We start from the raw sequence: 16,226 nt of genomic DNA on the forward strand, positions 1-16,226 counted from the left end.
TCCACATAATTTTGTGAGCTTGAAGAGCTGTTAAAAATAATTTTTGTTCAGATGCATGCTGTAATTCATCTTCATGAGAACTCACCAGGAGTTGCCTGTACGGTTGCTGGTAGGCTCCGGATGCTATCTTTCTCCGCCACTAATGAGATGTCATACAAGCGGCCTGGCTCCAAGCCATCGATCTGTGCTGAATCTCTTTCTGGCAGCAGGTTCATTTCTGGAAGTCTGCTCGATCCATCTGTCTGATTGGGTGCTACGGAGAGGACATACCTGTCAATCTCCCCCTGTGCCTTCTCCCATTGGACAATGACTGAAGTAGTGGTTGTCTTCACAACTTGCAAGTCTTTTGCGCCAGAGATCACTGTCCAAAAATGAATCCAGGAATGAATCACTTGTTAAAAACAGACTAGAAATCTACAAAACACACGGCTGCTGATCCTTACGATCCTGCTGGCATAGACTCACGTGTGGTGAATTCTGCTGTGCTCTCCGTTCCCATCATGCCGTCTTTCTCTCCGGTGATGCTGACCGTGTACTCCTGTCCAGTGGCCAGTCCAATCTGAGTGTAGGTGCTCAGTCTCCCAGTGATTTTGGAGCTTATTTTCTGATCTGTGTCTTTCTGTGGAGAGAATACTGTAAAAATCAGTGCACCCACATGACTTTATTTAGATTTACACAAACAAAATTCTAAATGTTAATTGCATTAATATTCATGTTTGTTTGTAATGTGAACATGTTGTGATATACTTTTTTGTAGCTCAAATAGTAGAGCATGGCGCTAGCAACGCCAAGGTCATGGGTTCTATTCCCGGGGAAAGCAAGAGCTGATAAAATGTAAAAACTGTAACTTGAATGCAGTGTAAGTCGCTTTGGATAAAAGCGTCTGCTAAATGCATAAATGTAAATATACTGAGTGCTTATTATATAAAGTGGGTATCTACAATAGACACTCATTTCATTCTGTTTCAGTTTATTTACTGCTGTGATAAAAAGAGGCCATGAGAGTCACTTGATTTATATTCTGTTTCAGCCTGATGATGAGAAATTGTTAGTGCTGCATGAGGTGGCAGTTTTATATGAATTTGTATAATCTGACTTGTATGAAACCCATCTGTAGGTAAAACCATGAACCATGAAGCTCCACTCATAAACTTAACCCTCAAAGAATATCTATGAAATTGTATGAATTCATGTGGATTTGCCAAATTGTAAAATAACGTTACACTTCATTTTGATAGACCACTTTTGACATTATACTAACTATAAGTAACTTTGCAGCAATATGTTAACTAACTCTCATTTGAGTATTAGGTTAGGTTTAGGATTAGTACAATAATTTGGCATAAATTTAGTCAGTAGAATGTGTGTTGCAGGACTGTCAAAATAAACTGTTAGCAAATATTAATCATTCTGTCTACTAATACTTAAGTGACTGCTTGCTGACATGTAGTTGCAAAGTTACTTATAGTCAGTAGAATGTCTAAAGTGGACAAAATAAAGTGTATATAGTTGTGGCATAAAGGTGTAGGAACTCAGATTACAGAGTTATCACTAATAGCGACAATGCCACCCCTGGCGAAACATCTGGGGAAATACTAAGCAAAGAAAAGCACGCAAGCTTGTTCACTCCCACAAATGACCAAATACTAGGAGGCGTGGATACAGAGCAATGAAATTTTATTAAATCATAAATAAAATTGAAGCCAGGGCGAAGGACACAAAAATGACGACAAGTGGCCCAGATTCACAACAATAAAGAAAGACAATCACAATCAATAAATTAAATCAGAAGGGTCTACTAACTAAGCTGGGGTATCCCAAAGAGTGGGCAGGCGAAGCACTGGGCATTACAATAGCCCACGATGAACCAGCCCTTGGTGAATTAAATCTCAAACACCCACACACTCTAGTGGAATTACTCTGCAAGCAAAAACATACATCCCACACTTTGAACAAAAAGGGAGAGCTTCTACGCCCGCACAGACTAGCCCGCCCACTCTGGCTCACCCCGCTCCTAAAGGAGAAGAGAAAAAAATAATTACAGCCAGAGTCGATATTACTACCAAACACTGAATTAGATAGACTTTCACCAAATCAATAACAATACACAATCAAGACAAGAAGAATACAAAATAAATCTCTAAATTAACAGAAACTACCACTAATAAGTGAAGTGAAGTGACATACTGCCAAGTATAATGACCCATACTCAGAATTCGTGCTCTGCATTTAACCCATCCAACGTGCACACACACAGCAGTGAACACACACACAGCAGTGAACACACACACACACACAGCAGTGAACACACACACACCGTGAACACACACCCGGAGCAGTGGGCAGCATTTATGCTGCGGCGCCCGGGGAGCAGTTGGGGGTTTGGTGCCTTGCTCAAGGGCACCTCAGTCGTGGTATTGAGGGTGGAGAGAGCGCTGGACATTCACTCCCCCCACCTACAATCCCTGCCGGCCCGAGACTCGAACCCGCAACCTTTGGATTATGAGTCCAACTCTCTAACCATTAGGCCACGACTTCCCTAATAATAATAATAATAGCAATTGTTATTACAAAAAAATTATTTCACACACACAACAAAACAATTCAAAACAGATTAAACTCCAATTAGAAACACTGAAACATCAAACACAGACAAAAACACCAACAGAATACATTTCCACAAAAACAGTGAAAGTAAACAATAAGAAAAACCAAAGCAAAACAGCAATGTCGGGGCTAGGCCATGTCACAGAGCATGTCACCCTTGCGAGGCTAAAATACACCAAAAGACATTAAAAATGTATACCTTTTTGAATGCCCGTAGGGATATAAATCATTTTACATACCCTCAACTGGACTTCATCAAATATCCGGCAAACCAATCCCTTATACTGATCACTGAACGGAAAAAGTGCACGTCATACAAAAGCGCCACAAACTGATTCATATTAAGTACCCGCACTAATACAATTACGTTACCCACCAAGTAGAGGAGCAGTCGTCACTCAGGTCACTCAACATGTATCTGCAGTCGTTTTCTTTCCAAACTGGCAATATAACAGGATCGCTGGGGAAACCAACCCTCTTAGGCAGTCATATAAACTCCACGGACCAACACCGGCTGCACAAAACCTGGTTAAATCCATGATATACAGACCGCCCATAAACTAAACACCAAGCGCACACATACCTCAGACTCAGAGCGGCGGGATTCCGGAAGCGACAGTGACGCCATAACGTGGCATACCTCAATTCGGGTGGATGCCCTTTATATACACAGCGATATCACTCAATTAACCTCCCAAGTTGTCACTTTCCCACGAACTGGCATTCACCACATAGTCTATACACTATTGACACTTTGATGATCAGTCAATAAAAGTTCAATATCATCAATATCATCCCTTCATTTAAATCTACAGACATGAACACTACTAGACTGACTTCCGATTCATTTTATGAATCAAATATGGTTGGTTCTTACAGTCCAAAACTCGTTTGCTTGTTAGGCTGTTATGAGTGGCTGCCAGGTCCTTGCTTTACAGTTGTTATGGTGTTGTGAATGGTTGCTGGGGAATTGCTAGGTGGTAGTTTGGTTGCACAAGTCTTTAAAATCAGCTAAATGAACAGTGTTTTCTGCCTTTACTGCTGTTCTTTATCGACACTACCCAAAATGTCTCTGAACTAAATTGTACAGCCAACATTCACAACTGAAACTTCCTATGAAGTGTCAAATTCTGACAAATTTTTCCACCATAATGATTCCACATGTAATTGACACAATCCCATATCAGAAAGTCATGGCTGAAAGACAGTAATGAGTTTCCCGGTGGTAATTCCTGACTTCTATTTCAGTAATACATTCATTATCATACAGCCAATATTTTACACATAAAAGAAAACTAGAGGGCCATTTATTGCATCATTGGAAAAGCCACTCTCCAGTACTTTATTAGTCTTAAATTCACTACGCCAATTGGGTGGTGCTCTCTGGTCTTCTTGAGTTTTTGTTTCTTATAATAAATTTAATTGGGCCCAGCTGAGAGCCAATCTTTCTACAACTTATCTAAAGACAACATCACAACTGTGCTTTTTATTGACATCTTTCTGCATGTTTGAGTTATTTATCAACGAAGAGGACGATTGTATATCTTGTGTTGTTGTTGTCCTCCTGCCGTCTCCAGTGTGTGTCACAGCAGCTGTTCTGTGATGTCATCTCTCTGGCTGCCATGTGTTTTTGACCATGTTTATGCCTTTCCTAGCAACAAGCATCCCACATCTGTCTCTCTTTCTCTCTACCGCTCCCTTTCTCTGTAGCTGCTGATGGATTTCTGTCTTTCACTGCATTTCCAATGTCTCCAATTATCCCACTGAACTTTCTGCCCGTTGTCATATTCTTCCTCTTTAATCCTTTGGTTCATCTGTTACTCTCTTGTATGCTGTTTCTGCCTACTTTCCTTCTTGATCTCTCCATCTTTTTTACACCCACTCATTCATGTTTTGTGTGAAAAAAATGTGCCCTTTTCATTAGCTCAGTGGCTCCGCTGTGTATTTTTTACATCTAACTGCCATTAATATCATTTTCACATATCTGTACAGTGCTAAAACATCTGTACGTTACATTATTTCCCTTTGCTTTCTGTCTTTTATGTTATAACACATGAACATTAGACCAGCGACCAAAGTCCAGCAAAAAAAAAAGCAGTTTTATTGTTCTAGGTGTGGTCGCTGATCTTTGTTTGGTCAAGGATGTGGAAGTTTCTCGTAGTTCTGCTGTGGGAATCAAAGCTCCAAAACAAAGTAACTATACTCTTTTAGGAAAAAAAAAAAAAACTAAACAAACAAAAAAAAAAAAAAAAACAGAGAGCCATATACAGTGCCCTCCAAAAGTATTGGAACAGTAAAGACAAAATTGCTCTGTTGGCTGTGGATTCAAGACATTTACAAATATGATTAAAAGATGAATATGACACAAAACTACAGAATGTCACATTTTATTATTGGGTGATTCAACACAGATGTTTTACCAGCTAAGAAGTTCAGCACAGTTTCATCCCTCTATCTGATGTGAGCATAAGTATTGGAACAGTTGCCTCACAGGTCTTTCTAAGTGATCAGCTGTGTCCTGTTGCATTAATTCTTCAGATATTAAAAGCAGGGAATGTGTCGTATCAGTTATATCCATTACTTCTTTATTCTGAATCTTGCATTCGATGATGACACACAAACCAGGATGAAGATGAGGGAGCTGACTTTGAGAGAAAAGCAGGCAATTTGGATGCTAAAAGAAAAGAGGAAGTCAGTTAGAGCTCTAGCAAAAACAAAGGGCATGGAGAAATCAACAGTTTGGAAACCACCAGCGAGACCAGCAACCAACAACTACCTGATCGGCTGAGAAAACAACAGTAGTTGATGACAGACAAATCATAAAAGCTGTGAAAATGAACCCTAAAAGACGTGTCTGTAAAATCACCAACAACTTCCAGAAAGCTGGGGTGATGCTCTGACAATCTACTGTCCTCAGGAGACTTTGACACAGAATTACAGATGCTACACAAGATGCAAACCTCTGACCAGCACCAAACATAGAAAGGCAAGATTAGAGTTTGCAAAAAAGCACAAAGGTGAGCCAGAAGAGTTACGAAATGTAATCTTACGAAATGTAAATATTTTGTCTCACGCAGAGCGACCAAATGAGAAAGTGCGCTGCGCGGCCGGACCTGTGACCAGCGAAACGGTCTTATCTGATCAAAAGACTCGTTGTAAAATATCTAAAGTTTCTGGGGTTCAACTCATTTGCAATCTAATGAGTTTTTGAGGGATCTGACATCGTAAAGTTTGTTAGAACGTGGTTCATTGATCAAAACAGATCGTCTGTCTAAGATGTTCGGCGATCAAAGGACATCCGTGTTAACCATTTTATGACGTGCACCTGGGCGTGTGAACTCTGTCAAAGGTTTAGGCAAAAGTTCGCTGACCGGTCAAAGGATGTGTGCCTATTGAACCTTTTTATGACACATCTGGTGAAGTTAGGTATAGTTGAGAATTGAGTTTTTATAATGTATTTATAATTATTCGAATGTGACTTTAAACTAACGTTCAGGATCTGATGAGATAGTCAAAGAAGAAGGCGATAACCACAAACTTAAATAAATAGAGGTGATTGTTTTAATAAGACGGTCTATGCTGTAGGAAAACATTCTTTAATTTACTTAATTTAAAAACATATCTCTTCCCAATTTAAGAATTAAATCAGGCCTACTTCAAACAGATATTCTGATTTGATTTTGGTGGTTAAAACCACCCGTCGAGTTCAAACACGTCTAGATAAGGATAAAATACGGTGTCTATGATAACATCGAACCAATTAACTTGTAAAAGAAAAAAGAAAGATCTAAAATCCGTTTCATCCCGAACCGGTGAAACATCTCCAGCAGAGTTCAGTAAACTGATAAAGACGCGATGGGTAACTGCGGCTGATGAATTCGCGCGGGAGGTTTAGATGACATTTATAACAAAAGTCAGAATCTAAATAAATATACGACGGACGCGAACGATAAAAGTACTATATATATAAAATGTATCCAGAGTTTTTGTTTTAACAAATGTGATGTAAATCTATATCGTACCGTCAGGTAAACTATGTAAACAGGTACGAGACTGATATTTAAATGTAAAATAATAAAAGTATTCATTTTATGTAATCATGAACGATTTAGTTATAGAACATATTTTGTAATATTTGATTGTACTATCTCACAAATTAACGTTACACATTATTAAAGATTTGTGGTATTAGGGTACCCCCCTGTAGGGTTATACAATTCCAGAAAACGCCCACTCCCTGAAATGTTAAAAAGCATGGGCTATTACATCTTCATTATCTGTAAACTCTGTTTCTCGTACAACAAAAAAATACCTCAACGATCGACGGGACAATGACTAACAATTACGACGGTAAGTCTGTGTTTTGTTTACAGATGATATTTAAATATTTTAATGCATATTTAACACTATGTTATTATCTTCAGATACTTTTGAGAATATCGAATTTGACGAGGGATTAGAACAGATCCTTGAAGAGATATGTAAGTCTTTACATTTTCCTATTGAACAGTTTAACATCTAATAACCATGGATAATAATAATCCTTATCATTTATACAGTTGATGAAACACAACTAATTGTTCGCGGTGACTTAATGGTGAGTTATACAGTTTTTTCTTAACACGTTAAAAAGTTCCAGGATCTCAAACAGTATCTGCTAAATTTGACAGGCGAACGCAATGATGACAGCGACTTTGCGATAATATCGCAGAGAACGTACAGCAGGAGGTCGTGGTGAGAACGGACTTACGTCACGAAGCAGATAACGTCACACAGCCCGACCCCTCCCACGGTGTCTGTTCAACGGAAAGAGTTCACACGCTTACCGGCTGTGAGAGCGCGCACACGACAGAGACCAGTTCTCCCACACGGTGAATATACGGCTGTGGACAGGGTGTGAAACGCGTGAGATTACCCGAACAGGATGCTGACACACCAAGCACCTAGTCGTTTAAGGACTTCAGAAAATAACGGTACGTATTAAAACAGAAAATCAGATTATCCTGTTTACGTTCGACTTTTATCTAATAAATTAGTAAAAGTATTATTGTTATTCTTTTTACAGAACAAGATCATGACGAAGGAGGTCTAACAGCATGGACTGATTCCATGATTAACGCTTGGGATCAGGTGTCCTTCACCGATTCGGAGGCTCAGGAGGAGGAATTACCACATGAAATACCTCAGGAACTGTTCTGTGAACGTGATTTAAATAGAAGACTTGATCGCGACCTGAACCGTGTTAACCGGTACTTTGAGAGAGTCTTTGACCTGGCAGGCCAGCCCTTATCTTACCGGGAGGCAGAAGAGATTGCGGCTAACGCGCAAGGTGATGTAATTTCGATTTTAAGAAATATCATAGCGTGACAACAACAACACACCGAGGCCTTACGACATGCGGTTGAATTTTGGAGAAGTTGTCACGAACAGCTGTATAATGAATTCAGAGAGTTTCAACAATCGATGAGTGGTGTACCAGAGGATGTCCATGAGGTACGAATGGAACTAAGGCTTTCAGTTAACACGTTATCATTGATTTCTGAACGTTTGAATCTTTTACAAAGAATGTTAGTAGATTTGCATGATGGAATGATGGGTAGGAGATAATATTTCATTTATTATTATTTTTTTATATCTTACATTATTTGTATGTTACAGGTATTGTTTTTTCATACAATTATTAGTATTTGTTATTGACAACGGATTATTCGTGTTATTAGTACCTCATGTATGGTGAAATGTATTGGATTTTTTCATGCAATTATTAGTATTTGTTATTGACATCGGATTATTATTGTTTTATTCGTGTTATTAGTAGTTCATGTATGGCGAATTCTTCTCATCGTTTGATTGTTTGATTTATATCATCAACATTTCATATGTGTTGATTTGTATCTGCTTATTATGATCTGTTTCTGACTCAATTTACAAGTGGTTGACATATCTGCTTATGTTACATTGTGAACCATTGTGATGTTTTCAAGGGGGCACGTTTGTCTTTAAGGTTGAACTGTTTTTATTTTTGTATTTTCTGATTTAAAAATAAATTTTCAAAATGGGTAGTAAAAGATGTCACGTCGATTTGCATAACCATGGATCAGAAGATGATCAGAGAGCATCCAGACCCAGACATGATTTTCAAAATAATGCAGATCAGTTACGCGATCTGATTAATAATCAGCTACAAATGTTACAACCAGATTCGCTTAACATGATCGAAAGATTACACAAACTCGTAGATGTACAGCATGAATGGTTAGGGATGTCTATAAATGACTGTGAACAAATTGGTGCGGGTCCCTCTAACGACGACGCCTCAGGTTATGACCGGTTTGCTCCAGAAATGGGTCTCAGTCAAAATTTTTGAGACAGACTAATAAATGTAGGAGGTCGTGTTGGTGATTTTACAATTATAACTAGACCGAGATTTAACGGTTTAGAAAGTCGTAGAACTTTAAATTTGCGCGGAATTGACAGATGATTATGCTGCTTATAATAAAGTTTTGCAAGATATTTTGAATGAGATCGTAGATTTTTCTCGGTTGATGGCTGGTGAAGCCGGATTTATGAACGTCTCTCTGCAAGGTGAGAGTCTACACACAGACATTAATGCGGTTCTAACACCGGATAATAATCATGACGTTGCTACATTTGTCGATCAAATCAAACGAGCCGCTCAAAGCAATGCTGATGTGGCTACCGATTCTGCTCTACAGTTATGTGTGTCCATGGCGAGAAATAACCAAGGCGGGGGCTGTAGAAAGTTAAGTGATCTGGCACATAACATGGTCATCCATAAAAATAAGATGAATCTTTTCATCCCAAAAAATATATCAGACAATATGTGTTTCAGTATATGTCTAGCACATTTTTTAAACCCACATAGCCCCGACCAGGAATTGTACAGAATAGCCAACGACATACACACAACATTGGGTTACGGGGTGCAAGATAAAATTGCGTTTCATGATGTATATAAATTCGAAATGAAGTTAGACTTGAAAATAGTAATCTTTCACAGATCGTGTTCAGGTAAATTGGATGTGTATAAAAACACAAATGAATCACATCAGAACACCGTGCATTTATATCTGCATGAGGAGCATTACTACGTGATAAAAAATTTGAAAGCGTTCTTAGGATACAGCTATGTCTGCGAGTACTGCTATCAAGGCTTTAACGATCGTAACTTACATTATTGCAAATTTACATGTAACGCGTGTAATACGTCTCAGTGCTACACATACGCTAAGAAATGGTTGCAGTGTGAGGACTGCGTGAAATATTGCAGATCTGACTTCTGTTATCAAATGCATAAACAGCCGCAAACCGACAGTGTGAGATCTAGGTGTGACCTCCTGAAATACTGCGATAAGTGTTGCAGACAATACAGAACAAAATGGTCAGGCGATAAACTATTACCGCATGTGTGCGCGCGTCCAAATGTGCGCATTGCAACGAGATTCTGGTAGATGAAGGTCATCACGCCTGTTATATACAACCCCTAAAACCTGACGAGCATAGTGAAAAGTATATCTATTATGATTTTGAGACGATGCACGAAAATGGTAAACATGTAGCAAATTACGTGTGTGCCATTTCGCAAGACGGTGAGGAGTTTACAGCCAGAGGTGTCGATTGCGTAGACAAACTGGTTAAATATTTCAGACGACCAAAATTTGCAGACTTTACATTTATAGCACACAATGCATCGGGTTTCGATTCTTACATTCTGCTCGAGTATTTTACAAATCAGGGATTGACGCCAAAAATCATACCGCAAGGATGCAGACTCCTTTATATGTATGATCATACCTTTAAACAGAGATACATTGACAGCTACAGCTTCTTGCCTATGAAATTGTCCAAAATGACCTCTGCTCTAAACCTAAACACAGACGAAAAAGGTTTCTTTCCCCATCATTTCAATCGTTTGCAAAATGCAAATTATGTGGGTTTGTATCCGCCTAAAGAAGATTACGGATACAGTACGATGTCTGGCTCTGACCAGATAAAATTCGACGGGTGGTACCAGAGCGTAGCAGGACAGGTGTTTGACTTCAAAAAACAACTCGAAATGTATTGCAAGAACGATGTTGTTTTTTTGCGAGAGGGCTGTATGAAATACAGAAACGAATTTATTGAATGCACAAACGTGGACCCCTTTGGGTGTGTAACGTTTGCCGGTTGTGCTATGAAGGTGTTTAAAACACTTTTTTTTACCCAAAGTCACCGTAGCCTTAACTCACAAAAACATCTTAATCAGTACAAAGCTTATTCTACCCCGTCCATCCAGTGGTTGGAGTACGTTAAAGCAACCAAAAATGTGATATTATGAGAATAACGGAGATAGAATAGCTTTGGAATTCCTGGGATGCTTCTGGCACGGTCATTGTTGCCGTTTCAACCCTAACGAGTTAAATCCTGTATCAAAAATACCTTACGGCGTGCTCAGAAGACAGTCTGATAATAAAATGGAGGTCTTACGTAAGGCTTACAATCTCAAAGTCCGTACTATTTGGGAATGTCAGTGGGAGAAAGCCAAACAAAACGACCCTGATGTTATGGCTTTTATGAGTAATTACGCAGCCCCTGAACGACTGAATCCTCGGGAATCGCTTTTTGGTGGCCGAACCAATGCCCTGAAACTTTATCATAAAACCACAGAGGGCGAACGCGTTTCATATCTGGACTTTACGTCACTGTATCCTTTTGTACAGTCATGTAAAACTTACCCGATCGGTCATCCTGAAATAATTTTAAAAGATTTTGAACCGATCGAGTCGTATTTCGGACTTATTAAATGCACTGTCCTACCTCCGCATAAACTGTTACATCCGCTCATCCCTTTCAAATCATCACAGGGAAAACTATTGTTTGCTCTGTGTCGCACATGCGCAGAGCAGCAACTACAGGAGCGCTGTCAACACAGCGAAGAAGAAAGAGCCTTTTCAGGGGTTTGGACAAGTGTAGAACTCACACGTGCCGTAGTTAAAGGATATAAGGTAGTCAAAATTGTGGAAGTGTGGCATTTTCCGCAGACGTCAGACGCTTTCTTCGCCGATTACGTTAAGACGTTTCTCAAATTCAAACAAGAGGCTTCAGGTTTTCCTCCGCATGTGGTGACAGATGACGAAAAACAGTCCTATGTCAAAGCGTATTTTGAGAAGGAGGGCGTTCATCTGGACACTGACAAAATTGCCCTTAACCCCGCGCGTAGATCTATAAATACATTTTTGTTAAATGCTCTTTGGGGGAGGTTCGGGCTTAGGTGTAATTTACCAATGACAGAGCTTTTAACAGAGCCTGAAGATTTCGCTCGTTATATCTTTGGAAACAGTCACAACATTAAACATTTCTCATTCGTGTCGGACTCCGTAGCCCTAGTACAGTGGTATTATGCACACGCGGACCCCGCCCCTGTGAGCAATGTTAACGTGTTTATCGCCTCATTCACCACCGCGTACGGGCGGTTGGAATTATACGATCTTATGGACAGATTAGGATCTCGCGTTTTTTACGTAGATACAGACAGCGTTATCTTTTCGTCGAAAGAAGGCGAATGGATGCCTCAAACAGGATCCTATCTCGGTGAACTGACTAACAAGCTTGACGTAGATGATTCCATCATGGAATTCGCCGCGACCGGACCAAAATCGTACGGTTTTAAAACTGCAAAAAATAAAGTCACCCTTAAAGCTAAAGGGGTGACGTTGCATTCTTCAAATTCGAAAATCGTTACCTTAGAAAGCATGATCTGTCTGGTACATGGTTATGTGACATCACGTGACATGACCCACCTGCTCACACGGACAGAGACCATTGTACGTGATAAAAGGAAATTCACATTGTATAATAGATCAGTTTTGAAAAAGTTCAAAGTGGTTTATAACAAACAGGTTCTTTTGTCCGACTACACAACTTTACCTTACGGATATTAACAACATGTCTGGATCACACGATGTGTGTGTTGAAGAAGGTTTTGATTTTCGTTTTCAATTTCCTTTTTCCGCAGTGATCTCCGGGCCTTCGGGCTGCGGAAAGACTGTCTTTGTAAAAAATTTGTTGTGTAATGCAGATAAGCTGATTGATGTAAAATTGGATAATATTGTGTTTTTATACGGCTGTTGGCAACCTTTGTATGATGAACTCTTGTCATTGTTTGATATTAAATTTATTGAAGGTATTCCAAAATCTTTAATGGATGAAAATTTATTACCTCCTAATAAGAAATCTATTTTATTTTGTGATGATTTAATGGAATTAGCATATTCAAACGATGAACTTTCACGAGCATTCACAAAATATGTCCATCATAAATCATTTTCCATTAAATTGATAAGTCAGAATCTGTTTTTTCAAGGTAAAACCAGCAGAACTATTACGCTGAACACACACTATATTATTTTGTACAAAAGCCCGAGAGATTCCATGCAAATAATGGTTTTAGGTCGTCAGATTTTTCCAGGGAATACCAAATATTTTATGGAATGTTATCAGGATGCAACCAATCAACCCTTTGGTTTCCTTTTGATCGACTTTAAAGCTAAAACGCCAGACCGCTTTTGTCTCAGATCAGGTCTGTTTTCGGATCGTCAGGTGGTGTACATACAGAAAAGAACACGATAAACTTTGGTGAAAAAAGAAAGAAAATGAGCGACAGACTTTGTAAAAATCTACCTCTTTTAAAACTGCTATATAAAGCTTCACCTAAGCGACGGCGCATCATTTTACATTCGGCATCAGATCAACTGATTTTATCCTTATGTGAGATAGCTCTTAACGTACTCCGCGGTACCATACCTCTAAACACTGCGCAGTTCCGAAGATTAAAAAAGAGAAAAGAGGAGATCAAATACGCAGCGAATAAAAAGATAAGTGTCATAAGAAAAAAGCGACTGATTAATCAAAGAGGAGGTTTTCTCGTACCCCTGTTAAGCGTGGCCATACCATTTATCACAAGTTTAATAACGTCCAGACAACATTAGGAATGGAATATGCTGAAAAGCATTACGTGATTCCTCAGAACCAGTTGGATAAATTAAGATCTGGGAATGTTCGCGAGACAATCCAACATGTTGTGGAGAACAATTTGGACGAGGCTATAAGAAAAATATTACAAAGGACTGATTTAGATCCACACGGGAAAGCTAAACTTTATGCCAATGTTCTGCAGAGGTATTTAACTATAGTAAAACAGGGCGATTTGGAGAGTGGGACTTTAACTCTTACGGTCCCGAAACAGGATACCGTGCATACCGATGCACCTGCTGACGCACCTGTCACACCTACTACTAATGCACCTGTCCCGCCGTCTAATAACGGTGATGGAGAGGATGAAATCGTCGACAAAATCTTAAACAACGTACCACGAAGGAGTTTAAAAAACATCAAATTCATTTTGAATAAAATGTCTAATGCTAAACAGTTGTCTTCATGGACAGAATCTGGAGAGTTTGTGTTTAAAGGACGTGTAATCTCCGGATCGCGCATATTGGACTTGGTTAAAAGTATAACAGCTCCTCATACGATCCGTGATGAATACAGACCTCACGGTTGGAGTGAATTTCTGGACGCCTTTGCCCTTTTAAATATACCGTTTTCAACTATAAGCAATACGCAAGTTAAACGTGCTGTCGAGACCCTGAAAAGAAAATCACCCAGACACACGCACCAGATGTCGCCAAAGACAGTTGAGACAACTGAGAGGTAAAAAGAAGCGTACGGTTACGTCACAACCTAATACCCCCATTGGACCCGCTTTTAATTCGCCAGCTCTTGATGCTAGCACCTGGTTGTCTTTTTAACATCATTCTTTGTAAACATGTTTGAAATGTTTGTATTAAACCTGTGCTGAATTATCAACATGACTGATTACGTATGTCTTTTATTTATACACACACACACGCACACACACACACACACACACACACATTGATACATTTGTGATTACATCTTTTTATTTATTAATCACATCTCCTTTCATTTATACATAGTACGTGTGTTAATACATTGTCTTTTATTTATTAAACATGAAATTATAGAAACGTTCTAGATGCTTTACAGAGATTTACAGATCTGCACACACTGACTACAGTTAAATGTTTCGCATAGTCTAGGTTTCAGTCTCTTTACAAAACGAACAACCATGTCATCATTTTCAATCGAATCATCATAATACATTTTAACAATATTTTCATAATCGAAGCCTTTTGACATGTGATACAGAAAAAACACACAGTGTTGTCCACAAGCGTCTGATGCAATGTTTTGAACCTGTTTGTTAGAATATTGTACGCAAATAGAATTGTTTTTTAAAAAGTCTTGGACGGTCTTTGGAAAACGCTGATCTTTAGGGTTTCCACCGAAGCTGTCAAAAAAACAGCTAACGCGATCGTTGTTTATGTAGATGGCTGCACAGTGTTGACCCAGTTCTGTGGACGGATCTTTGTTAAAAATAAGCATGGCAGGTAAATTCTTTAAAGGTGATTTGGGGAGGTGATCGGACGGAAGCACTCCTAAAAAATACGTGTTGTGTGCGATTTTATCCATGACTGCCGTTAGTTGAACCATATTCATTTCAACGTCTCAGTAATAATCGACCAGCACTTGTCTCTGATTGGATATTTTGACGATTGAATCAAAAATCGCATATACGATGATGGTTATGGATTGTCTGAGAGGTTGTTTGAATCTGGCTTCCAGTCTAATGTTTCCTTAGAAACATTAGACTTGAGAGAGACGTGATTCGAACAATCTTCATCGGGTGCTAAATTAAACCCATAGAGGGTGTATCCGTTGAGAAAATCCTGACAATCTATTGCCAGAGGACGATTTTTAAGATGTCTTCCGGTAGATAATACCAGTTGATAAAAGTCCCTCACGGCAGATCCTCTCTCATACTCCGGTTGCAGGGGTTTGGATGGGATTTGGACACCGTCACGATATAAAGCCAAAAATTCCAGATTAAAATGTTTAAAAGCAAAGGGGTTTTTGTCATACGCTCCTGAAAAAGCAGAATTTTCTGTCATTGCTAAAATGATGGATTTCGGCAGCGTTCCGAGAAAAAGATTTTCTTGATTAGACACACAAGATCCTACAGGGATAGAGAAATTCTTCAGACACACGCGTTCTATAGGGTATTTAGCAGTGGTCGATAAAAGAGCTTGCGCGTGTCCTAGCCGTACACCCGGCGAAACCGAAACTTTTTTCACAAAAAGAGATGCTGATACAATATTGAGTTTATAAGCGGTAGCGTCATCACGCATCAGACAGAACTCATCTTTACCTCGCGTCATCCGTATTTTTATATCTACGCCGTTCAACATTAATTTTTCTTGAAAGAATATGTCGCTATGGATGGGTTACAACTACAACGTTGCTAAATGCGGCTCGCTTCATTAAACCCGCATTCTCTCCAGCAGGGTCTGTAGCGTCCATGTGACCCGCCGTATCTCTGTAAAACAATCCTGCTGAAAAGACGCTTTCAATGGTATCTTTTCCGAAATTTATCAACGCTTTGATCAAACACCTATAAGGATAAGTGCTAGAACTCTGCGTTATCAGACGATCGCCTAGAGAAACGTCCACCTGCGAGAATATACACGTAATTTATTAAT

The 16,226-nt window shown here is 39.3% G+C and overlaps 1 protein-coding gene across 1 annotated transcript in view; it reads right to left on the reverse strand.

Annotated features, from left to right (window-relative positions):
• LOC306847014 (uncharacterized protein) overlaps window positions 1-16,226 on the reverse strand; it is a gene marked incomplete at its 5' end in the record, with an annotated part of 52,540 nt that overhangs the window by 17,837 nt on the left and 18,477 nt on the right. The window contains 2 exons of the mRNA XM_079380747.1: window positions 86-361; window positions 466-619. Of these exons, the coding sequence (XP_079236873.1) occupies window positions 86-361; window positions 466-619 (430 nt within the window). The remainder of the gene's footprint in view (window positions 1-85; window positions 362-465; window positions 620-16,226) is intronic.

The sequence above is a fragment of the Barbus barbus genome (genome assembly GCF_936440315.1).
Source record: "Barbus barbus genome assembly, chromosome: 27".
Taxonomy (NCBI): Eukaryota; Metazoa; Chordata; class Actinopteri; order Cypriniformes; family Cyprinidae; genus Barbus; species Barbus barbus.